This window comes from Triturus cristatus, chromosome 12, assembly GCF_964204655.1.
Source record: "Triturus cristatus chromosome 12, aTriCri1.1, whole genome shotgun sequence".
NCBI classification, from domain to species: Eukaryota; Metazoa; Chordata; class Amphibia; order Caudata; family Salamandridae; genus Triturus; species Triturus cristatus.
In genome coordinates, this window is record NC_140595.1 from 7,487,695 (window position 1) to 7,513,557 (window position 25,863).

The window sequence follows — 25,863 nt, forward strand, 5'->3', positions numbered from 1 at the left end:
TTTTTATGTATTTATTTTATGAATATATGTCATAACTACATACCATGCTATTGCAGTATTATTTTATCTTACTGCTAACTCTGTACATATTGTACTTCGCAGCCTGTCTTACGATTGTAGCAGTTCATATCTCTTGCACGAGAAATAAGACTGTTCAATAAACCCTTTTTTATTGAAACGCCCGTCTCTCTATTTCTATGCAACTCTGTAGAAACGAAGCATGCACGATTGTCTGAGTGAAACTGTTATCCATTGTTTCCACAGTTCTGAGATTGTTCCGACTCTAAGGGAAACAAAGTTGTCATGTTTGTGCGGTTGTCAGAAACTAATCCCTTCTTGTATATTCGAGAAGTTTCTAGTGACCTCTGAGTTAGCTGGCACACACAAGTAATTAAGTTTAATGTACTCAATAGAGACGTACTGACCTCAGTCCTATGTCAAATCTATAGTGTATATTATTCCAATGCGCAGAGCCTATCAGGGATATAGGAACTACACTACAGGATCTTAGCAGCCAAACACTGGAAGCACTTCTTGCCCATCTCAGACAAAACACTGACAACTTTTGTTTCAGAAAGTTTCTTAAGAGGCATCTATTTTCATCACAGCAGAGTTTATGAGCTTGACTTCAGTCCATCTCTGTTTAGTGCTAGGATGCCATTACGGCAGCTTTTAGACTTTACAAATTCCTTTAACATTAACAGTAAGTCACGTAGTCAAAATTGTCATGGGTGACATCTTCAAAAAAGTCAATTTTAAAAGAGAAACTGCAAGTTCCACAATGCAACAAGCTGTTAGCTAAACATAAAGGCTTGACTGGCAGAAGTTCTCATACATGCATGGATTGCTCTTGGCGTGCATGGAGGATACCAGCTTGTGACTTAATGCTGAAGGACAGGCAGCGCCAAACTTCATGCCTACTTTCACGTCCTTGTGGTAGTAATTCGTACATGATCTGACTTTTTATGGGCCTGTTGCGTTAAGAATAAAAAATGCACTTTATCAAAGTACAAAACAGTGCACTTCACAGGTCCAAATGATTGTCAAAAACAGGTAAGTACAGAGAGAAAAAGGTATATTTGTTATTGCTTTGGTCTGGGGATGAGGAACATCTTTCCGCTGGAATCCTTGTTTGTAAATAATTCATATTGTGTGAGGTGGGATCAGGCGTTCTATGGCAAGACCATGAAATGGCGTGTAAAGGCTGTATCGAGTATGTCTGGCCCCGCTTTTTAGACAAGAGCTGTTTACATTCTGGTGGCTGCTTGTGCCATCTCAGTCTACCTCTGACTTTTCCCACTATAAGACAAACAAAAAATGGCCTCAAAGGGACCAAGATGCAGAGGTCATACTAAACCTCTTGAATTAAACATGCAGGTGAAGTCAGGAGTGTAAGAGGGTAATCTCTCTATATGAATGGGGAATGAACAAGAAAAATTTGGGTGAGTTGATAGGTATGCAACAAGTATAACCATAACCATTTAAAAAAATAGACATAGGTTAGTAACCTTGCATAAGTATTTCAGGTGTATGGCCATAGTTTAAAATAATCTATAGATCATATTATTAGACATGTGGTGGTAATGGCTGAACTTTATCTAACTACATGGACATGACTATTTTCATGTTGTTTAACCCGTGGTAAAGTATCACTCAGTGTGTCACACAAGGAGCCATTCAGTTGTCACACATTAGCACACTGAAAACAGAGGACAGGTCACACGTAATTAAGCAACCCGAAAGAAAACCTGCTCTCATAAATTATAAAAGTCATTATACAGTCCTATACTAAAAGAATGGTATTCCCTTTTAGTTGTGTTGAATATATAATTATATGTTATTTATTTATAAACTGTCGTAAGCATATTTAATGAAATAGTACACAAACAAAACTTTAACACTGCTTGAATGGTAATATTGTCAATAAAGCGCTACAATGTTGAATTGTAGCGCTTCATCGCTTAGTTCCAAGTAGCGCTAAGTGGTCGCCACTTCCAACATGGCCGTTCTTCAACGTCACTAAAACGCGCCTGGCGTTGTCGTCAGCCATGTTGGGATCAGGCCAGTTTTTCCGCTATTTCGTGGTCTGACGTCTGCGCCGTGGCTCGAGTAAACTGTGAGTTACGCCTGCGCAGTAGTTCTTGTGCAGCAGTGCGCCTGCGCGGTAGCTTTTGTGACTTGTTGTTTTCGGACTGCGCCTGCGCAGAGGGAAAACCGAGGCAAGCATGGACGACGAGGAGGAAACTTACCGGCTCTGGAAGATCCGCAAGACTGTCATGCAGGTGCGGGGAAGAGCTGGAGGGAGCCCCATTCACAGGAACCACCCTTGCCCATCCCCAGCCTGTACTACAGCCCCTTCGCCCACCACCACCTGTACCACAGCCTCTCCACCCTGTGCCCACCACCTGTACCACAGCTCCTCCTTCCTCTGCCCACCACCACCTGTACCACAGGTCCTCCAATATTTGTCCACCCAAACCTCTCCCCCTGTGCCCACCCCTAGCCTGTACCACAGCCCCTTCATCCTGTGCCTACCCCCAACCTGTGCCCCCACCCCTCCACCCACCACCTGTACCACAGCCCCTCCTCCCTGTGCCCACCACCTGTACCACAGCCCCTCCACCCTGTGCCCTCCTCCACCTTTACCACAGCCCCTCCACCCTGTGTCCTTCCCCATCTGTACACAGCCCCTCCACCCTGTGCCCTCCTCCACCTGTACCACAGCCCCTGTGCCCTCCTCCACCTGTACTACAGCCCTCCACCTTGTGCTCACCACCTGTATCACAGCCCCTCCACCCTGTGCCCACCACCTGTACCACAGCCTCTCCACCCCTTGCCCACCACCTGTACCACAGCCCCTCCACCCTGTGCCCGCCACCTGTACCACAGCCCCTCCACCCTGTGCCCGCCGCCTGTCCCACAGCCCCTCCACCCTGTGCCCGCCGCCTGGCCCACAGCCCCTCCACCCTGTGCCCACCACCTGTCCCACAGCCCCTCCACCCTGTGCCCACCACCTGTACCACAGCCCCTCCACCCTGTGCCCACCACCTGTACCACAGCCCCTCCACCCTGTGCCCACCACCTGTACCACAGCCTCTCCACCTTGTGCCCACCACCTGTACCACAACCTCTCCACCTTGTGTCCACCACCTGTACCACAGCCCCTCCATCCTGTGCCCACCACCTGTACCACAGCCCCTCCACCCCGTGCCTGCCACCTGTACAACAGCCCCTCCACCCCGTGCCCGCCACCTGTACCACAGCCCCTCCACCTTGTGCCCACCACCTGTACCACAACCTCTCCACCTTGTGTCCACCACCTGTACCACAGCCCCTCCATCCTGTGCCCACCACCTGTACCACAGCCCCTCCACCCTGTGCCCGCCACCTGTACCACAGCCCCTCCACCCTGTGCCCGCCACCTGTACCACAGCCCTCCACCCTGTGCCCGCCACCTGTACCACAGCCCCTCCACCCTGTGCCCACCACCTGTACTACAGCCCCTCCACCCTGTGCCCACCACCAACCTGTGCCCCAGCCCCTCCACCCTGTGCCCCCTCCACCTGTACCACAGCCACTCATTCTGTGCCAACCACCACCTGTACATCTGTGGTACAGGATGAGGGGCTGTGGGACAGGTGGTGAGGGTGGAGGGGCTGTGGTACAAGTGTTGATGGACACAGGTTGGAGGGGTTGTGGGTACTGGTGGGCCCAGGCTAGGAATAAGGGACCCAGGAGGTGGTGGGCACATGATGGAGGGGCTGTGGTACAGGTGGTTGTGGGCACAGTTTGGAGGGGCTGTGGTGGTGGTCACAGGGTGGAGGGGCTGTGGTACAGTATGAGGGGCTGTGGTGCAAGTGGTGGTGGACTTAGGGGGGAGGAGCTGTAGTACAGATGGTGTTTGGCACTGAATGGAGGGGTTGTGGGTACAGGGGGTGGTGGGCACAGGATGAAAGTGTTGTGGTACAGTTGATGGTTGGCCTAGGCTGGGAATAAGGGGCCCAGGAGGTGATGGGCACAGGGTGGAGAGGCTGCGGTAAAGGTGGTGGTGGGCAGAGGGTGGGGCGGGGGGGTCTGTGATACAGGTGGTGGCACAAGATAGAGAGGTTGTGTCTAAGGGGTACAGCACCACCGCCATCCTGTGCCTACCACCATCTGTACCTTTTATCCCCAGCCTGTACCACAGCCCCTCCATCCTGTGCCCACCATCACCTGCACCGCTTATCCCCAGTCTGTGCCACAACTCCTCCATCCTGTGTCCATCACCAATTACCCCTTATCCTCAGCCGGTACCACAACTCCATCACCCTGTGCGTGCCACCACCTGCACCGCGTGTCTCTATCATGTAGATCACTACCTGAACCACATGCAAATAGTAGCCCCAGTATCCTCAGCTTTGGCCTCCTCATATTTTTATACCCACCAGATTCAGTCTGTGCTTCCAACAACCCCATACTTTGCCCACCAACACTTTTCATCCCCACAACCTATAGGTTATGCCTCCCACATCACAAGCCTGTACCCCACTTCCAGCTTGTGTCCCTGTATCCTTATACTGTGCCCGCAACACGCTTGTCTGTGACTCCCATAGACAGCGTAACAAGCAACCTGCGTCAATACCCACTATATCCTAAACCGTACTACCCCCAGGCTGCACCGCTTAACTGTAGGTGATCCGCTACTATAGACTTTGCCTTAAAATCATATAGACTTCATACATTCATCTGTGTTCTTATAGCTAGGGTAATACAAGACTGTACCCCAACAACCCCCAAGTTTGAGCCCACGCCTCGCAGCTTCACCATGCCACATACCCATTTGTTATTTTTAGAACCTCCCATAGCACAGTTCACTGGAATTATGGGTCCACATGTATCAACATTAGGAATAGCGCTCACCTAATTGCGATTTTCTGAGATTTGCAATTAGGTAATCGCTATTCCTAATGTATGAAACTCGGAGTTTCGTTTAGCGATTCCTAGTGGTTCGCATATCGACCTACCTCATTATTATTAATGAGGTGGGTCGCAATTTGCGACCCCCCCTAGGAATCGCTAAAATCATGGGAATGGTGCCCTGCTAAAGTCAGCAGACCACCATGACTGCTTTTGAATTAAGCAATCGGTAAAAAAAATTGCAGCCTGTTTTCATTAAAGGTAAACGGGTTGCATTTATAGGAAAAAGATTAAAAGTTTTCTTTACAGTATTTATGCGCATGCGGTAGTCCATGGGACCACTGCTTGCTCTTAAAAAAGTTTTCGCCACCATTCCCAAAGTAGAAGGGACCCCTTCCCGTTTGCGAATGGGTTACCACTAACTTGAAGTTGATGGTAAAATGTGAATATTTTGCGACCGCATTCACCATCACAAAACATTCATACATACCGCTGCGATTGGGTATTTGAAAGGGACGCCCTAAACACCGCCCCTTCCAAATACCGAATCTCAAACCCATTTTGCGATTTGGTACAGGTTACCGAATCGCGAAATAGCGATTGATACATAGGAAAAGCCTCGTTCGCGTTCGCAAACAGGCCGATTCTGCGAATCGGCCTGTTTGCGACCACAAAATAGTTTCATACATGTGGTGCAGTAAAGGAGCATAGTAGGTGACCATGCAGACTAATTTATGTGAAAGAAGAAATAAGTGTGTCTTTGGTGGTAGGAGAAGGCTAACTATGTTACATTCTTTGGCTTTTTTCCCCGTTTTTAGGTCTCGCCTGGGCCAGCGCTTTAGCGCTGCTCTGGCGAGAGCTATAGAAAGCGAGATTTGGAAGTGCAAACAGGCCCCCAACTACAGTGCATGTGCGCCGGGCGCGCGCACCATTTGTCTGCCTGCTGATCACTTTCGCGGCGGCTTTGATGTTCTCAGTGATCCGCGCGGCCACTGAGAACATCAAAACGGCCGCGAAAGTGATCACCATTTGCCACCCCCTCCCTTATCCCACTTCCTGCTTGTGCTTCTGAGAGTTGAAGAAACTGCAGTAAGTGGAAGCTACAGAGAGTATTCAGGCACTGAGATCCGGGTTATTTATGTTTTCGCTGCTGCCTTCATGACTCCTGAGAGAGGGGGTTGAGAGGACAGTGCATAGTGCAAGGGGTAGTAGAGGCAATCCATGGCTCACAGACGTTGGCACTGGTTAACAGTCGTCAAAGTCAAGCATTTTCAGCTGAATGAGTGTTTTAGTCTTACCAGTAAGTTTCATTACTTTAAGCCTATGTCTTCCTCTGTCCTGTCCTCCGTCTAGTTTCAGCCTTGGAAGCTGGGTGTCTCTGGGAATGGTTAAGTTCATTCTGGCTTTAAAAATTTGGCTGGACTGTGCCCAGGGTCCAACTTGGTGGTGATGTGATTATTTTTCTCTGTAAGTACTTAAAAAGCGTTCCCTTATGCCAGGTAAACTTTCATATTTTCAGGAAAAAGCCAAAATGAAAATTTCGCAGATGCTAAAACGTAGGCTTGCCTCAAGGAGTAAAAGAATACGCATGATGGCTGAGTCACTGGGGACAATAGCAAACGGAGTTCTGCAACTTATAGTGGGATGCTTTTGCCATGCCTTCCATGCCTCCCAGCATCCAAGGAAATTAATTCTCCTGCAGTCCATGTCTACCTCTACACCTCTCTCTCTACACACCTCTCTCTCTCTCTCTACACACCTCTCTCTCTCTCTCTACACACCTCTCTCTCTCTCTCTACACACCTCTCTCTCTCTCTCTACACACCTCTCTCTCTCTCTCTACACACCTCTCTCTCTCTCTCTACACACCTCTCTCTCTCTCTCTACACACCTCTCTCTCTCTCTCTACACACCTCTCTCTCTCTCTCTACACCTCTCTCTCTCTCTCTACACACCTGTCTCTCTCTCTCTCTACACACCTCTCTCTCTCTCTCTCTCTCTCTCTCTCTACACACCTCTCTCTCTCTCTCTCTCTCTCTCTACACACCTGTCTCTCTCTCTCTCTACACACCTCTCTCTCTCTCTCTACACACCTCTCTCTCTCTCTCTCTACACACCTCTCTCTCTCTCTCTCTCTCTCTCTCTCTCTCTCTCTCTCTACACACCTCTCTCTCTCTCTCTCTCTACACACCTCTCTCTCTCTCTCTCTCTCTCTCTCTCTCTCTCTCTCTCTCTCTCTCTCTCTCTCTCTCTCTCTCCACACCTCTCTCTCTCTCTGTCTCTCTCTACACACCTCTCTCTCTCTCTCTCTCTGTCTCTCTCTACACACCTCTCTCTCTCTCTCTACACACCCCTCTCTCTCTCTACACCTCTCTCTCTCTACACCTCTCTCTCTCTCTCTCTCTACACCTCTCTCTCTCTCTCTCTTCACACCTCTCTCTCTCCACACCTCTCTCTCCACACCTCTCTCTCTCTCTCCACACCTCTCTCTCTCTCCACACCTCTCTCTACCCACCCACCTCTCTCTCTCTTCACACCTCTCTCTCTCTCTCTCTACACACCCCTTTCTCTCTCCACACCTCTCTCTCTCTCTCCACACCTCTCTCTCTCCACACCTCTCTCTCCACACCTCTCTCTCCTCTCTCTCTCTCTCCACACCTCTCTCTCTCTCTCCACACCTCTCTCTCTCTCTCCACACCTCTCTCTCTCTCTCCACACCTCGCTCTCTCCACACCTCGCTCTCTCCACACCTCTCGCTCTCTCCACACCTCTCGCTCTCTCCACACCTCTCGCTCTCTCCACACCTCTCTCTCTCTCTTCACACCTCTCTCTCTCTCTGCACACCTCTCTCTCTCTCTGCACACCTCTCTCTCTCTCTGCACACCTCTCTCTCTGCACACCTCCCTCTCTCTCCACGCCTCTTTCTCTCTCCACACCTCTCTCTCTCTCCACACCCCTCTCTCTCTCTCTCTCTCTCTCTCTTTCCACCTCTCTCTCTCTCTCCACACCTCTCTCTGTCTACCTCTAAGTGGCAGTCGGAGCCTGATCGCACTGCTTGTCCTTTACAAATAAATAAAAAGGATTGGCATAGACAATAGGTCTCGCCTTTGGTGCCTTATAAGTGTTTAACCATGCAACAGTTAATGTTGTTGCACAAAGGATATTGTGCTGCCTATCTAAATACTTATACGGTCCCAAAAGCGAGACCTATTGGCTATGCCAATGCTTGTTTAATGTAGTTGGTATAATGAGCTCTGATGCTGTTGAAAATACAATGGGTTCTTTAAAATGTACCATTACATTTTTTTTCTTTAAAAAGCTAATCATCACAACCGAATACATTTTTTTGTTTTTAGCATTGATGCTTAGAAACCCTATTAACACTGCTGCTTCTACCTAGTAAAATAGTTTGTGTAAAATATGTACAGTGTTAACTGAATCTACAAGTGCCCGCTTTTTGTAATAAACTGCACACTTATATAATGTGATACTGCTTTGTAATTTTAGAAGCATTTTCACTTTGGGGGAAACCCTGCCCTCACACTACAGAACATTCCCCACATTTTTTTTCAAGAATAAACCAATGCACACCGTCCCCTAATTAGTGATATTAACGCCATCTGGGCAAAATGGTCATCTGTTTAATACCTGAAAGCAGCGATCAGCAGGTAAGAGATAAGTTGACTTTAAGTGTCTGGAGAAGCATTACAGTGAATGCAGCATTTTTAAAATCCTTTGTTGCCAGAGTACTTTTTTAGTTGAAATCTGAAACGTATGTAGAAGAGCCATATATATGCAGATAATGTGGTAGAATTATGTAATTCTAGTTTGCATCGGGGTGCTCCCAAAACCTCAAACGCAGCCTCCCACCTAAAGCGTGTGACACTCTCCTGCTGCATCCCCTTACTGAACTTGCGCACACAGACACCGTCTCTGCTGCTAACCACAACCTTCTTTGAAACTATACCTTTGGTCCCCACAGCTCTGCCATGATCGTGGTTATTTGGTGACTCAGGACGAGTTGGATCAGACCCTGGATGAGTTTAAGGGTCAGTTTGGGGATAAACCCAGCGAAGGGCGTCCCAGACGAACTGACCTCACAGTGCTGGTGGCCCACAATGACGACCCAACAGACCAGATGTTTGTCTTTTTTCCAGGTAAGATCCTTTATACATTCTTCATTGTCCCAACATTGTTCTCTGGTGAATCTCTTCGTGGTTCATTGTATTGTGGAAAATAGCACACTCGTTCACAGATGAACTTCAGACCACAGCAAACTGGATATAAACTTCACTTGTTCTTAGTCTTTCATTAAAACTCCGTAGAACAGTTAGAAAAATTGGTATAAGAAGTGGTCACACAAAACACATTAAATTGACTGTAGTTGAGACCAGTTCTGGTGGATGCCTCCTGCATGTTGGTGGCCAAGAGAAATCGGTGTTTTAATGATTCTTGCACAAAGTGGGATCGGCGATCGCAATTGGGCGAGTAGATTTGTCAAGGCCTGCACCCTCCTGATTGCCAAAGCCAATAGCTTGCCCTTAGGCGAGATCTATTGGCTTCGCCAGTGCTTGAAATTTTATGGCATTGCTTTCCCATCATTGTTTGTCCATCAGCTGGAGCGTAACCTCTTTACTGTCACTTTTAATGGATGACTTGTATCCTTCCACTGTTCACGTTTAGAAACAACTTTGTTCCTATTCTTTCAGCACACCTTGAGGGGGTGTGTTTTCTAGCTGTCTCCCATCTCTGCTGCTACTCTCCCCTAGTGGTGTTCTAATGGATGCCTCCTGCGTGTTGGTGGCCAAGAGAAATCGGTGTTTTCATGATTATTGCCCAAATGGTGATGGTAGAAGTATCTTTGGAATTGTTCTGATCCCATGTAGCAATGGTTGTAAAGTGTGGTTTTGGTCACTGTTGTAATAGTTCTCCTCCAGTGTGGCAGTGGACAACCTTCAGCTGTGTACTAGCAGTGGCAGTACCACCGTGTTGGGATGGTTTCTTTGATGACGCTGTTTGTGATATCCGTATTCTAACGGGTCTTTCCTTCTGTGGTGACTTGGCACAGTATGCTGGTGTTCTGATAGTCCTCAAACCTTGTGATGGTGGTCATTGGGATTCTTCAACTCGGCAGCTCTTAGCTGTCAGTAGGCAAAAGCCTACTGTGGACTATATCAAGAACTTGCATTTTGCTTTGGCATAGGCCTTTGCCACTTTATTTTCTTGCTTTTTAGGGTTGGTCCTCTGGCAGCAGCATGCGCTCTCGCTTGCCAGACCATATTGTTTACACAAAGGGCTAGGAGCTCGCCCATTGTTTACCATTTGTTGGGCTTCAGTGTCACTCTTCTTGGACTGCACAGCCCAGGCACTACTTCCTATTTCTTTGGAACACGGACCAAGCACCGATGGATTCTTTTTAGTTAATGTCTTTCCACTGCCCATGCTGTGATTGAGCTACATATTTTACTTGTCTGCACTGTGATTGAGATTTTCTTTTCCTGTGTTGCTTCTTTCCCCTCCCACCCACCACTTCTGTTTTGCTTCCCCCCCACTACACCCACCCTTCCCTGCCATCCGTGCTTGCACATACACCACACATTTCCTCTGTCTTTGCATCTTTTTATCTTTGTTGCTTCCCAGTCATCTGTCATTTCCCAAAACCCATTTCCTCCCCTGCTCGCCATCGTTGCTTGTTTGTCCAGGCCCCCACCCGCCATCCCCTCCTTGTTAATCCTCTCCCATCTCAACAGTAGGAAAAAAAGTGCTATTACGTGGCCAGCACTTACCGCTTCATAGCGCTTTTTTCAACCATCTTCTTCCAGGCCTCGAAAAATCATAAAAATGTTACTAGACCTGCAGGTCTAGTGACTTTATATCATCTAATCAACCTATTTGTAATGCTTTTGACCCATAAACTGGTTTTAAATGATGTGAACGTGGGCAACTATTTTAATTCATGAAGCCACCATTTTCTTCATTATCACATATCAGAGCACCTTCAAATGTGCAAGTTAAGCATGTCTGCTGTACGAAAAACTCTTGTTTGATTTGATAGGCTAAACTTCTTTTCCATATATAATACAAATCTAGCCACATGATACACATGACCCCGGACTTGCCTCTTAGTACATTAACAGCATTATCACCAGTGTGGGGGAGGACTGTTTCTAAAATGATGTTTAAAAACGATCACTTTTTTAATAGATATATAATTAAAGCATGAAGTGGTAGCACACTGTCATTTGTAATCTTCAGATTTTACATTGAAATGGCCACAAACTTAGACCTAATGCGCTGCAAATATTTGTTTGTTTACTAGTGCCCTTCCGTCACGTTCATGGAGACCGTGCCCCGTTCTTTAGACAAGCCGCGTTTAAAGAAAGTGCTGTGGCCGACATTAAAGTGAAACCGCGGCATGGGGTTCGTGTGACAAAAAAAAGCATCTGTTTGTCAAGTTGACAAACAGGTGGCTTTTTTGTAAAAGTGCCTGGCCGCGCTTTTACTTTAATAGTGGCCGCACACCTTTCTTTAGACGCGGCTTGTCTAAAGAAAGGGGCGCGGCCTCCATGAATGTGAAAGTGCCGCAAGGGCGCTAGTAAACAAACAAATATAAATAAGTAAGCACGGCCCCTATACATAAAGCTGACCACGCTGCAAAAATAAATAAACACTGCTGCTATAGTTAAAAGTGGACCACCATTAGTAAATAAAATAAAAGCGGGCGGCGTTCTGCGACGTAGTGGGTGGAAAAGGGGCAAATTGTTAACCAAATAGTACTCACAGCCAAGATAATGCAGACCGTGTAACAAGACAAGTAAAAGGTCCAGTCGTTGTGAGAGGTAACAAATACAGACAAGGCGGTACCAAGGCGGGACTAACCAGCCTACTAACGAATCGGAAGCCAGCGTTTACGAAGGACAATGACACAAACCAATAAAAAATATGGGTGGGGAGTGGTTCGGGGCTTCAAGTCGATGCTCGAATACCGCATGCCTTGCAGCAGTGCATGCCCTGCCCAGGCTTGACCAGAAAAAGGTGCCTGCGTCCTTTCGTAGACATGTGCATGTGCGCATCTACTTAATTTTGTAGTCACGCCATTGTGCATCATTGGCTTTGCTAATGCTTGTTTTCTTGGTGGTGGTCACACGATAAGGTGATGGTCAGCCTTCAGTACTGATGCCACTGGGTGCGGCAGTAGTCTTATTGTTCATCTGCTGTATGGCAGTGGGTAACTTTCCACTGTGAGCTGGCTGTGGTAGTGATGTTCAAAGGTTTCCGTGTCCTGGGTCAAAGCCCTTGCTTTGAGGTCAACCATACCTGCATAGCACTTGATTTTAAAAGACAGTCTCTGCCCATTCTTTCTTTGAAGTTTCCACTAGTGAGTTGGGTCTCTGACCCTTGTATTATCTGGCTGCAGCTGTGTGGGTGGTGGAAGGTCATTCACCATTAAACTTAAGGACTATATTGACGTCCCACAAAACTGAATATCTTGGCTGAGGGGGTCTGGACAATCTGAATACCCCTCATGGCTCTACATAACACTGGATGCTCATCAGTGGCCCAGCTGAATACCCCTCACGGGCTCACACACCCCTGGATGCTCATCAGTGGGCCCAGCTGAATACCCCTCACGGGCTCCCACACCACTGGATGTTCAGCAGTGGGCCCAACTGAATACCCCTCATGGGCTCACACACCCCTGGATGCTCACCAGTGGGCCCAGCTAAATACCCCTCATGGGCTCCCACACCCCTGGATGTTCAGCAGTGGGCCCAACTGAATACCCCTCACGGGCTCACACTCCCCTGGATGCTCACCAGTGGGCCCAGCTAAATACCCCTCACGGGCTCACACACCGCTGGATGCTCACCAGTGGGCCCAGCTGAATACCCCTCATGGGCTCACACACCCCTGGATGCTCACCAGTGGGCCCAGCTGAATACCCCTCACGGGCTCACACACCACTGGATGCTCACCAGTGGGCCCAGCTGAATACCCCTCACGGGCTCACACACCACTGGATGCTCACCAGTGGGCCCAGCTGAATACCCCTCACGGGCTCACACACCACTGGATGCTCACCAGTGGGCTCAGCTGAATACCCCTCACGGGCTCACACACCACTGGATGCTCACCAGTGGGCCCAGCTGAATACCCCTCGGGGGCTCACACACCACTGGATGCTCCCCACTGGCCCAGCTGAATTCCCCTCACGGGCTTACACACCCCTGGATGCTCACCAGTGGGCCCAGCTGAATACCTCTCACGGGCTCCGCACACCACTGGATGCTCACCAGTGGCCTACCTTTGACTGGAAGATGCCACACTGAAATCTCACGTCTAAAATTATCAACTGATCTATGAGCCAAACCCAGAGATGCTAAAGAAGACAAGATGTTTATAACTAGACAACAGTCCGCTCCGACTGGATCTGCACTTCGTTCACTGCACCAACCACATAAGCGCTTACAGGCTCAGATGTAACGTTTGTGAGAACTATCAGACCACGCATGTCTGATGAAGGTTGCAGCATTCTGTGAAATGCCAGCCAAACTCCGTCTGTCTTGGAAACCCTCCATGCCAATAGCGAGAGGTGTCGCAAGAGGATTAGGGGATGAGGCTGTCCTCAATGAACCGCATTGAAGAGCTTCGGGTGAAGTCTCCAGTTGCTGTAATCCCGAAGGTGGCAAGAGTGCCATCCGCAATGGTATTGCATTGTCCCGGAAGATATTCCACCGCTACCGAAATCCGAGGTTGAGGGCAAAAATGGCAAAAGTCTTTGGCTATCTCTACGAGGAGGCGTGATCTGGTTGCACCTAATTTGTTGACATACCGAACTGCTGAGATGTTAATTCGCAGAAGGATACAACAGTCTGTCTTCCCTGGGGAGGGACTCTGTATTACAAAGAACCCGCTAGGAGTTTCAGACAATTGATGTGTAGAGAGAGTTCCCATTCTGACCAGCACATCATTCTTCCCCCTCCCCCGTGGAGATGGGTCCACATCTTGCCCCATCCGCTTGTGTCTGATTCGATAATCGCGTCTGGAGCAGAACCAAAGATCGTCCTGCTGTTCCAGGCCTCCATGTTATCTAACCAGCAGGATATTTCTGTCCTGGCCTCTTTCGACAAACTGACCTGTTCTGAATAACACAGGCCCTTCTGGAGATGCTCAAACTTAAGTCATTGAAGGGTTCTGTAGTGGAGAGGACCTGGTAAAGTTGCTTTGATCAAAGAGGCTAGAAGCCCTACAAGCTGTGCTATCGCTCTCAGTGACCTTGTCTTGCTGCACACAGCAGACCTCCACTCCTTCATTGTATTCCGACCTTCTGAAGGGGAAGGGACTAGCTTTGCTAAGACCTAGTCCACCTGAAACCCCAGGAAGTCTAGGCGTTGAGCTGGGACAAGAACCGACTTCTGAGCATTGATATTGAAACCTTGGTCTTGAAGGAGTTGAATCGTCCATTCTGGATGTCATGACGGTCTGAGGACTCTGTGCCATAAGAAAAATGTCCAGACAAACGATCAAGCGCACTCCCTTCGCCCGAAGGGTCTCTTCCACCAACCTCACTAACGCTGTGAAGCACCACAGTGCGCAGCAAATGCCAAAGGTAAGGACTTTGAACTCGTAACATTGCCCTAACCACAGAGAGTGCAGAAAACGATGGAAAGAAGAAAAAATGGAAAGGTTAAGTATGCATCCTTAAAATCCAAATGCACCATCCATTTCCTTCGAGGAATGTTCCGCAGAAGATGGATGCCGTCCATCTTGAAATGCCGGTATAAAATCCAGACCTTGAAATCTTTGGGGTTTAGCACTAGATGCGCTCCTCCCCCTTTCATCTCCACTAGAAAAATTGAGCTGAGAAACCAGTAAGGAGTCCATAGACCTATAGCCCCTTTCGCTAGGAGAGTTTGAATTTCTTATGTGAAGAAATATCTCTCTGGTTGGGAAAAATACATTCTTTTGGGTGGGGATCTTTGATAAGGGCAGTTGTAGAACTCTAACTTGAATCCCTGTATGGACCCGAGGACCTAGGAGTCTTAGCTCAACTGTTGCCAATTGTGTAGAAAAAGTCTAGTTCTGCCCCCCAAAGAAACCTCCAAATGAGGAATACGTTTCGCCTGTAGCTCCATATTCTTGGCAGGATCCTTGTGCTGCTCTGTACTGCCCTCTCCTGAGCCGGTTCCTCACGCCATGGGCACGTGAAGGGTAAAAGATGTATTTGTTGGTGGCTTCTTGCCCACCAGCCGTTCCTCCTGGGTAATAATTACGCTCTTGGCCTTGGTAGTAACCTCAGCTGAACGCACGCCCCCTGAAGTGTCTAGCCCTTCCAAAAAGGGATTGGCAGAAGACCACCTTGAGGGACCCCTGGACAATGTGGGCGAACTGTACATTGCTACAAACTTGAAGAGTTTCTTAAGAAAAGGTGCCCCAAACAGGAGACCCTGTGCTCCCAGACCTGCATCTAAAGTTGGCAGCTCATTCTACTTAGGACAATCTTCATAATGTTGGATCGGCTGCGGTCTGTCGAGAGTGCACAGTTAGCGTTCTCTAGCTGAGACGTGGCTTCTTGAGCTCATCCCACTAAGATATCGGGATCGATGGGTGTCGCAGCATCCTTGGCCTGGAAGACCAGTTCCAAGATCTTGGTGCGAGGGACAGTAACGTCCAATAATTTGTCCTGATAATCGCACCAGGCCCTGTTCAGTCCCTTTTTGGGGTCCTTGAAATATTTTTTAAGGAATGTAACCATAGTTGGGTCCACCTCTGGGGGTTCGGTCACTTTGCTGAGGAGATCTGGCCTGGGACACTCCAAGCATAGTCTGGACCTAGGAAATCTTTGGCATATGTGGGACTGCACATATTCGGCCAACTCTTACGAAGTGAACCAGTTGGTGGAACAACGGTAAATGATGTCACCTGGCTCATAATCAAGCACCCTGGGTTGTTTTTGGGGCTCACTGTGGTGAGTTCAAAATCAAGCACCTTGGGTTGTTTTTGGGGCTAACTGTAGGGAGTTTTGCGCATTCTTTTGCTGGGACCAGGCTCATTGTCCTGGTCGGAGCTACTGAAACCCAAATAATCTGACTTCCCAACTATTTGAGAAGGAGCTGAGACGTTGGCAGGAGGTGCCCTATATGCATGACCCACCCCCCTCCCCTCCCAAAAGGGAGTCCGCTAGCTTCTCAAAGGCTCTGAGAGGGGACCCTTTACTGATGAGGCTTTGGAATTGCCCTGTCAGGGAGACGGACAGCCATTAACCTCGGAGATGGAGGAACAGGGATCTGTACCTGCTGGTGGGCACAACCACGCAGTTGTGTAATAGGCGCCAAGGCCCCAACTGAGGCCTTGTTCACTGACAGTTGAATCGCTGGGCTCTAGCGTACAACAAACTCCTGCTCCAGTCAACCCTCTGTCTCATCGTAGTACTGGTCCATCTCTCCTTCAAAAGGGTCATCCAGGACCACAATGCCACAGAGCAGTGAGCAGCTGTACCACAGAGAGCAGAGCCCAAATATCAGAGAATGAGTAGTGCACAAGAATCGAACCCCAGGCAAGCAAGAGAAATGTATAGAGAAACCTATATAAATCCAAACATACACACATAGAGAGTGGAGGGAGCAGCCTGCTGCACTCTAGGCTGACGCCTACTAAAATGATTTCAACCCTGGAGAAAACTGCAATCATGGTGTCTCTGGGGAGAAGCCTGGGGTACAAGTGGAGAGTTAAGCGCTGCAGATGCGTTTTATGAAGCCACGCTGACTAAGCCAGCAATTGGATAAAGAGCATGGAAAGTGAAATACGAGTGTGCAGCCGAAGAGTCCAGCGCCTCCTTTCTCCCCACTCCACTCGGGTGTTGCCTCTGAGTCAGGAGACAAAGAGTGCTTCCAAGAATAAATGAGAACAGAAGTAAAGCGCCCGCTAAGGCAGTACGGCGTGCAGCACTCTGAAGAGAAAACGAATGCGCACACTGAAAACACAAGGGAGGGAGACCAAATGTTTACTAAAGCTAGCACACGGCGTTAACCATGAAATATGTAAAACAATAACCTAACAGTAATCAAACTCATCAACATGTATATAGAGAATGAGGCATTTAACTGACTTCTGAGCAGCAAAGAAAGAGGACGTGAAATGGCAGTTTGCGATTATTTATGGCTGAGGGCTCTATGATTGGTACATGGGACTGTTGATGGGTGTGCATGGGAAACGTAGAGTTTTCACTTTAATGTCTCTTATTGACTGCTGTAAAGAAACAGAAGCATAATCGGAGCCTTCCGTCCTGACCTACTCGCCCTGTAGGGACAGAGTCTACGCTTTCCTGCCCCAGTGCACTCATTGAAGTTTCCCCAAGATGCAGCAAGACATGGTTACAACAAGGTGGGGTAGGCCGACCAGGCGGCGACAAAATGAAGGAGACTCCCTTCATGCCCTATCTTTGATTGGCAAAGTACGGCTTGATTAATAGAAACGGCTAATTGCAGAAGACCCTCTTAAGTGTTGGTTGCACCGGTGAATAGAGACTGAGGCCCTGGAGTGGGACATTATTCAGAGGCTTTGAATCTTACAGAAGTACAGTAGACAGATCTTGGGTGTACGTCAACCACAGCTCGTTTATCTATAGTTCTTCGTTTTACAAAGACCACATGCGTACTGTCCTAAATTCCATTAAGGGTTATTTTAGGGGACTTTAGTGTTTGGTGGGAGGCTGCTAATGCGATGGTGACTGCAGAGTCTGCAGAAGTGGTGGATGTGCTGAATTTTATACATCTGGTACAGCGATTACTGATCCCTCTAGCTGCGGGGAGCTCTGACGTCTTGTAGTGAAGGCAGGGCTTTGACTGCACACATTGCTATGTTAGCATAAGCGTTTTAGATGTTAACGCCATCTTTCCACTTTGCTGCTTTTGTACACCACACTGCAGGTAGCTGTTATTATAAGTAATACTGCTTGCTTGCTTTTTCTTCATATGAGAACGGTCCAATTTTCACATCCCTAGACTTGCACCGCGACCTTAGTCTGAACACTGTGTGCAGAAACCGTCAAGGTCAAATAACAATGTGCTTTTGAATTCAGGTTGATCGGCCCACGCTCTAGACACAACAAGCACACAGCTGCAAATATCTGAAACTCTGGTGCCTTTAATATTGCATTGCATGCATGATTCTGGCACTCTTGGAGAAAACCTTTCCAGACACAGAGAGCAGTGCTGATCGTGTGATGTGATTCACCTAAGCTGATCTTGGATGTATGGGGTTCCCCATTCAAGCCTAGAGACCTTCTATTATCATTATAAAACTAGCTTATTGGCCAGGGGAGGGTGGTACACCAGGTATTATAGGACCTGTTTCCACTATCATTATAATATGATTTCTCCCTTTGTTTTCTATGGAATTGTAACAATGCTGATGGTTTTATTTCTAATCATTTGTTTGCTTATGTTAGCCAAGATACTGCATCTTAGAGCGCGTAGTTAAAAATAAATATTTTAAACTTTTCCGTATCTCTGATTACTCATGTTGTGGACTGAGATGAGAATAATAACGAAAAGGTGTTCTTGATTCCCACCATTCCTGAAAGTATTCTAAGTCGCTTGTTCTGGGTTGTCTTATCATTGGTAGCTTCGATATAGTACGGAAAACGAATGAGACACTGATGCTAGTCGGATAGGGGTTCTAGGTACTGAGGTGAGTTTTTTGTTACACCACAATTCACTGAAGTCCTGGTTTCCTGCGCCTAGTTCTGTGCTTGAGCAGAATCTACGCAACAGTCTGAGCTTCAGACAATAGTTTGCTTTGTGTCCATTGGTCTTCTCCATATTTTTTCCCCCAGCTTAAAAATCAAACTATCACAATGCAAGAAATTAAATGCACATATCCAATGAGTGGTTTTTAAGACAAAGATGAATCCATAAACCAGTCTTGAAAATGGTCTGACTTGGGATGTTGTATCGTTGACCCGCAGTCAGTGCAAGTGGCCATGTGGCATCTGTCTTACTTCCTGAAGTTTCAGGTCTTGCATTAGCTTATTCACTGTTACCCAATTTGTGGGTCACAACCCACTGGTGGGTAGTGAGCGGATTTTCGATAGGTCGAGAAAGTACGAGCAATAAATAAAGATGCCTTTAAATTCTGTGTTTATCTTGCCACATTTGCTGGGTGTTTCTAAGACGGAGTTGAATGTCTGGCATTATCTATTGACAAATCGCTGCTTGCTCTTTTCTCATGGGATTGGTTTTTACTTTTCTTACTCTGACTGCCAAAAGAGAGGAGTTTTAAAAGTGAATTATGTTAAATTTTGCTGGAGTGCAGGTAACGTGGATGGAAAGAGTGTGGAATATATATATATCGCCCGCCTAATGTCCATTAAAGGCAGGTGGGTTGCAAATGTTTTTTAAAGTGGGTTGTGCTTGTAAAATGTCTGGGAACCACTGGCCTAGACTTTTTTATTTAACTAAAATTATACATATAATATACTTTATAGGAGCCTTCAGCCAGCCCTCTTAGTCCAATGGGGTTCATTGTGTGATTATCTTTTAAACCTTCCCAATCATTACATCATAGGAAATGGATCAGTCGACTAAAGCCATTGGCTAACTTAAGTGACAGCATTCAGCTCTTTCACATGGAGCACATCCGCACACAAAGTAGTTCCCTTAAGTGTCATTGACTAATTTGGCAATTTCTGCTTTTTGAGTACAAAAATATTTTTGCTTTTACCCAGTTTTTTTTTTAATTGAGTGTCCAGAAGCATTCTCAACAATAAAGTTTTGTAGAAAAGGTAACCAACCAAGCATTGACAAATTCAAAATGCTGGCGGCCAACGCCACACCTAAGTTGATGCCAGTTTGCCCAGTGGCTTAAGAGAAGGCTTGTAATTGATGCCACCTCTCCGGCAGTCAACAGAGTCCAACCATGTTAATTTCTTCGCCTGAGATCCTTTTTGCTGCATTAAAAAAGAAACAGTGAGCACTGGCCTCATCCTAGCACAGACTGCTTGACCGTCTAGCGCCAGGCAATCCCTGCCAACTACCTGTCTGGTAAAGAAAGGGAAGAATCCAGAGTCTAAACAAGAGAATTCCTGCTTCCATTAGATGCCAGTCCGAGGGTGAGGCACTGCAGCGGCTGCTCTGAGAGGGGGCACTCCTCTTCTTAGGAGCCAGTATTACTCCATCTGCTGTAATAGCAGATCGCCTACACTGGCTTGTGCCCACCTCAGAGGTGCTCAGTGCATCCTGGTAAAGACAGGTTCATTGATTCGGATTGGAACCAGTGTGTGGCTCAAGTGCTGCAAAGCAACCTGAGAGGCATACTTTTCTGTTGCAAGCTGGTGTGTAGCGAGCCCACCTGGCCCCTTTGAGGGCCTGAACTTGGAGAACCTCCTGAAGGATGGATTATTTGATCCCATGGTATTTGAGCACTCAAAGTCACTTCTTAAATCTTTAGATCTGTACTGCTAGTCACAGGCCAGTCTGTTTGAAAACCCAGACTGAATGGAACCATCAGATAAATGCTTGTCATTTTTTAAGGACTTCACTTTTTTACGGATTTCTTTTTGTTATTTAACTGTACAATAAAATAGTTAATTTTTGTCCATTTTCATGTTTGCCGTTTTTTGATTAACACTGATTCATTTTTATTTAATCCCACCTCTGCCCAACCTTCCTCCCTTTTAAAAAAATTTGTTTTTTTACATTTCTGTTCACTTGTATTTTTGCTGTTGGATCTGTCTTTGTCAATCAAGTACTCTGTCTGTTGACTGTGTTGTGCTTATTGAATCCGGCATCCCATGCACATCTGAGGTTACACCTTGACACACAACTACAGCACCATAAGGGATAGCAGAGGGTACTCTGGGAGCCTGCATCCCAAGCACCTCTGAGGTAACACCTTGAAACAGAACTACAGCACCATAAGGGATAGCGGAGGGTGCTCTGAAGCCTACATCACAAGCACCTATGAAGTTGCACCTTGACACAGATCTACAGGACTTAAAGGGATAGCCGAGGGTGCTGTAGGAGCAGTTACTCGGTCGCTGTTGTGACACCTCTGCTTGAGGAGATTAGTTTTAATTTCTTGACACATCTTTACGTCAATGTTCATGGGGTGGTGTGGATGCTCTGCTAGATCAGTCAGCTTTGAGTTTCACACCAGTTCTGAGCAGTTGTTTAGGTGTGTGCTGTGTCAACAGAGCTGTTAAACTTGTTGATTACAGTGTACATAGAATGGGCTTAGGTTTTGCATCTTTTTTAAATGGTCTTTCTTCGGTCAGACTCTTTGAGCATTTGGCCGGAGACTTCGTCAGTCACGCTTTAGCTCAGCTGAATGAAGTAATCTAATTGTAACTGCTTTTGATCGTTTGTGTATCCTTCCACCTTCTAGTCAGTTGTGCATTGAAATGCATGGGGTGCAGTGATTTCAGTGGCATCACCAGATGTAAGGAAGTTTTTAGTAAACTGAAAGGTTTTCTTGTTAAAGCAGCTTTTCCTTTAAAAGCAGCACATTTACTACATTCATTTTTAATTTCTTTGCTCTGCCTCCCAACTTTTCCATAACTGTGTTGCTTCTCCAATCGCCTTCCAATGAGTTTGTGTTCCCTCTCCTTTCAGCGGTCCCACCTGTGGTTCGCTCCCCTGTTGCTTTTGCTTTCCTTTTCACTCAGTACTTCTTCTAGCACATTTTCAGCTTGTAAGTGCAACCAGACAGACAATCCAAAGCCCTTCAACTCCTCTTTGTGTGCTGCATGGACCAGCTGCAGCCGGGCACTTGGCAGCGAAGCATGAGGTACCACCATCTTCAAGTTGAAAGCTCTCCCTTTCCTTCACTGCAACTACACACACAATAAGTGCATTACAGGGAATCTGTTTCAAGCAGGAAATTACAACTGAATTTACCATCCAATCAATGTCCCAGTTCAGGATGGCCGTGGTAATGTGCCCGGCGCTTTTGTGTAGTCCATCTTTCCATGCTAAGAGTGGCATCAAGGAGGTTCTGTGCTGGTGTGTGAAGCTCACTCTGGACTGCTATGTGCAATGTGCTCACCAGAAGACCTTGATGGAGAGCGCCAGCTACCGGGCCATGTGGCATCATCTGCTAGAAGGCCTTCAACTCCACTGGCTACCAGTCGGACAACGCTGCAGTTTCAAGGCCCTCTGCTTGGCCTATAAATCACTGCACAGACTGGGATTGCACAGACTGGGACCAGTCCGTTTCAAGCAGAAGCTCAAATGGTATGTCCCAGGGAGGACTCTTCGTTCTGGTTCTGCTATGAACATGACTGTCCCCCCATTTAAGAGGACCACCTGGAGTGGTACGTGCTTTTTCAGGACCACTGTCGTGCTCTGGAATAGCCTACCACTGATACTAAAAGCTGCCCCCTCATTACTCGCCTTCAGAAAGGCCTTGAAGCCCTGCCCCTTTTCACAAGACTAGGAGGCACCCGACCTTCTGCAAGAAATCTTTTTACCAACAGCTGTGCATCCATACCTGCCCTCTATATCGCCAAGACGCCCTCAGGCATGAGTTTGCGCTTTACAAATTACATTCATTTATTCACCTGGCGGTGGGGGTAGGTTCCTCATCCGACCAGATGTGGACTCTCTTCCACATATTGACTGAGGCAGCGGCTTACTTTTAATCACATCATGTCATATCACGCCACAATTGTTTCTGTTACTGCTTTCTGCAGTTCTCTTCTATTGATGAACCGCACCACCGGCTCTCGGCGACCTCTCTGAGCTGAGCCTTCAGTGCATGCTCAGATGGGAAACCTGCACACAACGGGCCTAGGAGTTAAGTGGGGAGCTGGTACAAGAAGGGGTGAGCTGAATCCAACGCACCATTTCTTGCATTAGCCAAAACTATTCTTTAAATGTTTTAATTGTAGATTAAATAGAGCATGCTTGTGAGTTGTAAATAATTATTTTCAATGTATGTAACAGAAATGCCTCGGTGTCGGAAACGCAACACCTTGTGTGGTAGAGATCAGAAGCTCTGGTTTGAATCTGATTTTTAAAAAAAATGTTATTAAAAAGATTAAAACAAAATGAAATACTTTGAAGTGTTATATTTTAAAACCTGTATCCCCATTGCATCAAATCCCCACACTCGCTCTCTGTCCAAGAAACCAAAGCTGCCCTTCTCTGGCGGTTTGTGTCTCATCTGGTGGTATTGCCATTCACGAGAGAACGCAGGCGCTGTGCCCTTCCCGAAGTGTGTGCATGTTTATTGATTCCCTGAATGTGGACCTGAGATGTGGGGGCAAAATGTAACTGCGCATCCAACCCCCTGGAAGAGGACGAGTGGCTGCTCAGAGTGACTGTCCCCTCAGCCTCCCTGCGCCTGTTGTCGGATTAAAGAGGCTGTTTTCCACTGTTGAGCTTCTCTGCTGCACCAGGCCTGGCTCCTCTTTCAAAGTCCACAACATAAATATTCTGCAATACAGTAAAACCATTTGTGAAGAAAAGCATTCAATTACTTTAAAGCCATTTCTGGTGTACGGCTGGCAATTTAATAGGAAAAGTCAGCGTGAGGCATGGTGCATAGAGGCCTCGCATTCGTGCAACAAACTCTATATGTATTCACGCTGGATTCCTAATATCACGCCCCTCCCCAACTTGTACCATCTTCTGTCCGTATAGACATGAGAGCAGACCACTATTGAAGGCGCTATTGCCTCATTACAGTACTGTTTGTGTTTGTGAAGTAAACGTCCTGTAGCTTGAAACCTTCATGATATCCGTAATAAAATGGAAAGAATAGCAGGACACAATGAAGGCATCCTTATCACCGATCCCAACCTAGCTTTTCATAGATCTGAAACCAAGGCGTTATTGAAGGCCCCTTGCCTTCATTAATCCTGTTTTAGCACATTGAAGCCAGACGCGTTAGGCAGTCCTGGAAGCTCTGATAAAGTGTCTGGTTTCCCTCTGTTTGCAAATGGCTGTTTTTAGGGACTTGTGAAGTCAGCCAAAGGTCCTTAAGCTTCTACGCATTGAGTGACTTTTAAGGAGGTCTCTCTTTTTATTTTATTTTAAGTATCAGTTTACAAATAACATTAAGACGAAAAAAGGGGAGTGAAAGGAGAGGGAGAGAGATGGCTACTTTTGCGTTAATGATGCAAGAGACAGGTACTTAGTATCAACATTAGAATATGACAACTGCGTTTTCTGATGCACTTGTGACCTTTAGTCCGCTTAATGTTGACTTTTAAGGAGGTCTCTTGCCACTGATACTTGCAACCTGCACTTTTTTTGTTTTAAAAAAGTGCATATGTAGGCTAGTTCACACATATCTGTGTTTGAGAATATTGTGTAGGTTTGTCTGATGTCCGTGCCCTACATGTTACATTGGTAGCTTCGACCCTTTATTCATGAAGCACAATCTGTTTATGAAATCTCTTCCACCATGAAATGTTTGGGGCAGTCTCCACTCCACGCAAAAGTGCGATGATGGTGTCTCAAGAGTAGCATGGTTAACACTGGACGAACACTGGTGACCGACTGCCTCACGGTTTACACTGTAAACCGTGGGGCACAGTCTGTCACCAGTGTTCGTCCAGTGTTAAATGGGTTTTAAAGAACTGGGGTTTGTGGGTCTGCGGCTGCTGATAGCCAATGGGTGGAACTGTAATCATTTAAGCAAAATTCTAGACCTTGTGGTTATGAAAGTCTGAAATGTGTCTGGGGAAGGAGGTGGCAGCAGCCCAGGGCGTTGAACTCTAGATTGATGAAAGCTTTGCCGTGTAACGTGGAGAAATCGTGGATATGAAATCTGTGTGCGCTGGATTGCCATGGAGGGGCGGGGGTGGGGGGGCAGTGCTAAAATATCATGACCGGAATACACGACTGCTGGGAGATGGAGAAGCGAGAGGGAGGCATTGCAAGAAAAACAGCGACCGTGCTTGATAGTAAGGACTCTGTTAAAGAAAAGAAATTAATTGAGTACCTTACTGTGAAAGTAGTTCTGTGATTAGGAGAGAGGAAACCAGTGTGGTCGCTAAAAGCAGCTCCCTTCAGTGTTGGACTAGTGGTGACCGTGTTCGACCGGTGCCCATCGCTGAATTGCTCTGCTGATTATCAAACTCGCGAATGGGCTTCTTGTGTGTCTCTCCTTCCTTGTTTTCCTGTTCACATCCTGTGCCCCACTTTCTTCATAAGTAACCCCGGGTTTCTGTGCTTGAACGTCTTGTTCTCGCCTGTAACCCCAGAAGGTGTAAATGGGGTGCTTACCCTTTAGCTAACAGTGCTATAACCAAATCTCTTGTTTTCTCCACAGAGGAGCCCAAGGTCGGCATCAAAACCATCAAGATGTACTGCCAGCGCATGCAAGAAGAGAACATCACCAGGGCTTTGATCGTGGTCCAGACCGGCATGACTCCCTCAGCAAAGCAGGTAACCGGCTCTAGCTGCCCCGTTACAACAGCAAGAGGAGAGGACAAGGAGTAGCACATGAAGAGGGTCTTCTCCAAAGCCACACCTCGGGGAAACCTAGAGAAAGCAAGTGCTCCCAGGCCGTGCTCTGCTTCGATGGCTTTGGAGGCCGGGGAAGAAGCATCACTCTGGGTACACGCAGGACAGCTTGAGAAGATGATAACTTACTCACTGCTGGGGCTGGGTAAGAACCCTTCAAGGCAAGTCAGTAAATTATTTTGCTGCAGCTGAGATTTTTGTATAATCGTCAGATTGCTGCTGCTTATACTGGAAGCACCAACTCAGCCTTCGATACACCCTGGGTTGTTCCACCCTGTGTTGTTCAATGGGGTGCCACTACATTGGGTAAAAGTAACATGTTGTTGTACCTTAGCTCATGGGGAAGGGAGCTGCTTGCCATCAGCAACAATATCAGACGGGTATTGAGGGACTGGGCTTCTTCACCTGAGTGTGTAATGTACAGAGGGCGCTCTCGTGCTCAAGGCCCACCGTACTGCTGTGGAAACACCTTCTAAGGAAATGGCCACGAGTC

At 47.2% G+C, this 25,863-nt stretch overlaps 1 protein-coding gene across 1 annotated transcript in view; it reads left to right on the forward strand.

Annotated features, from left to right (window-relative positions):
* The first annotated feature begins 2,102 nt into the window (after positions 1-2,102).
* POLR2E (RNA polymerase II, I and III subunit E) overlaps positions 2,103-25,863 on the forward strand; it is a 52,219-nt gene continuing 28,458 nt past the window's right edge. The window contains exons 1-3 of the mRNA XM_085638865.1: positions 2,103-2,282; positions 8,879-9,053; positions 25,177-25,292. Of these exons, the coding sequence (XP_085494991.1) occupies positions 2,226-2,282; positions 8,879-9,053; positions 25,177-25,292 (348 nt within the window). The 5' untranslated portion in view covers positions 2,103-2,225. The remainder of the gene's footprint in view (positions 2,283-8,878; positions 9,054-25,176; positions 25,293-25,863) is intronic.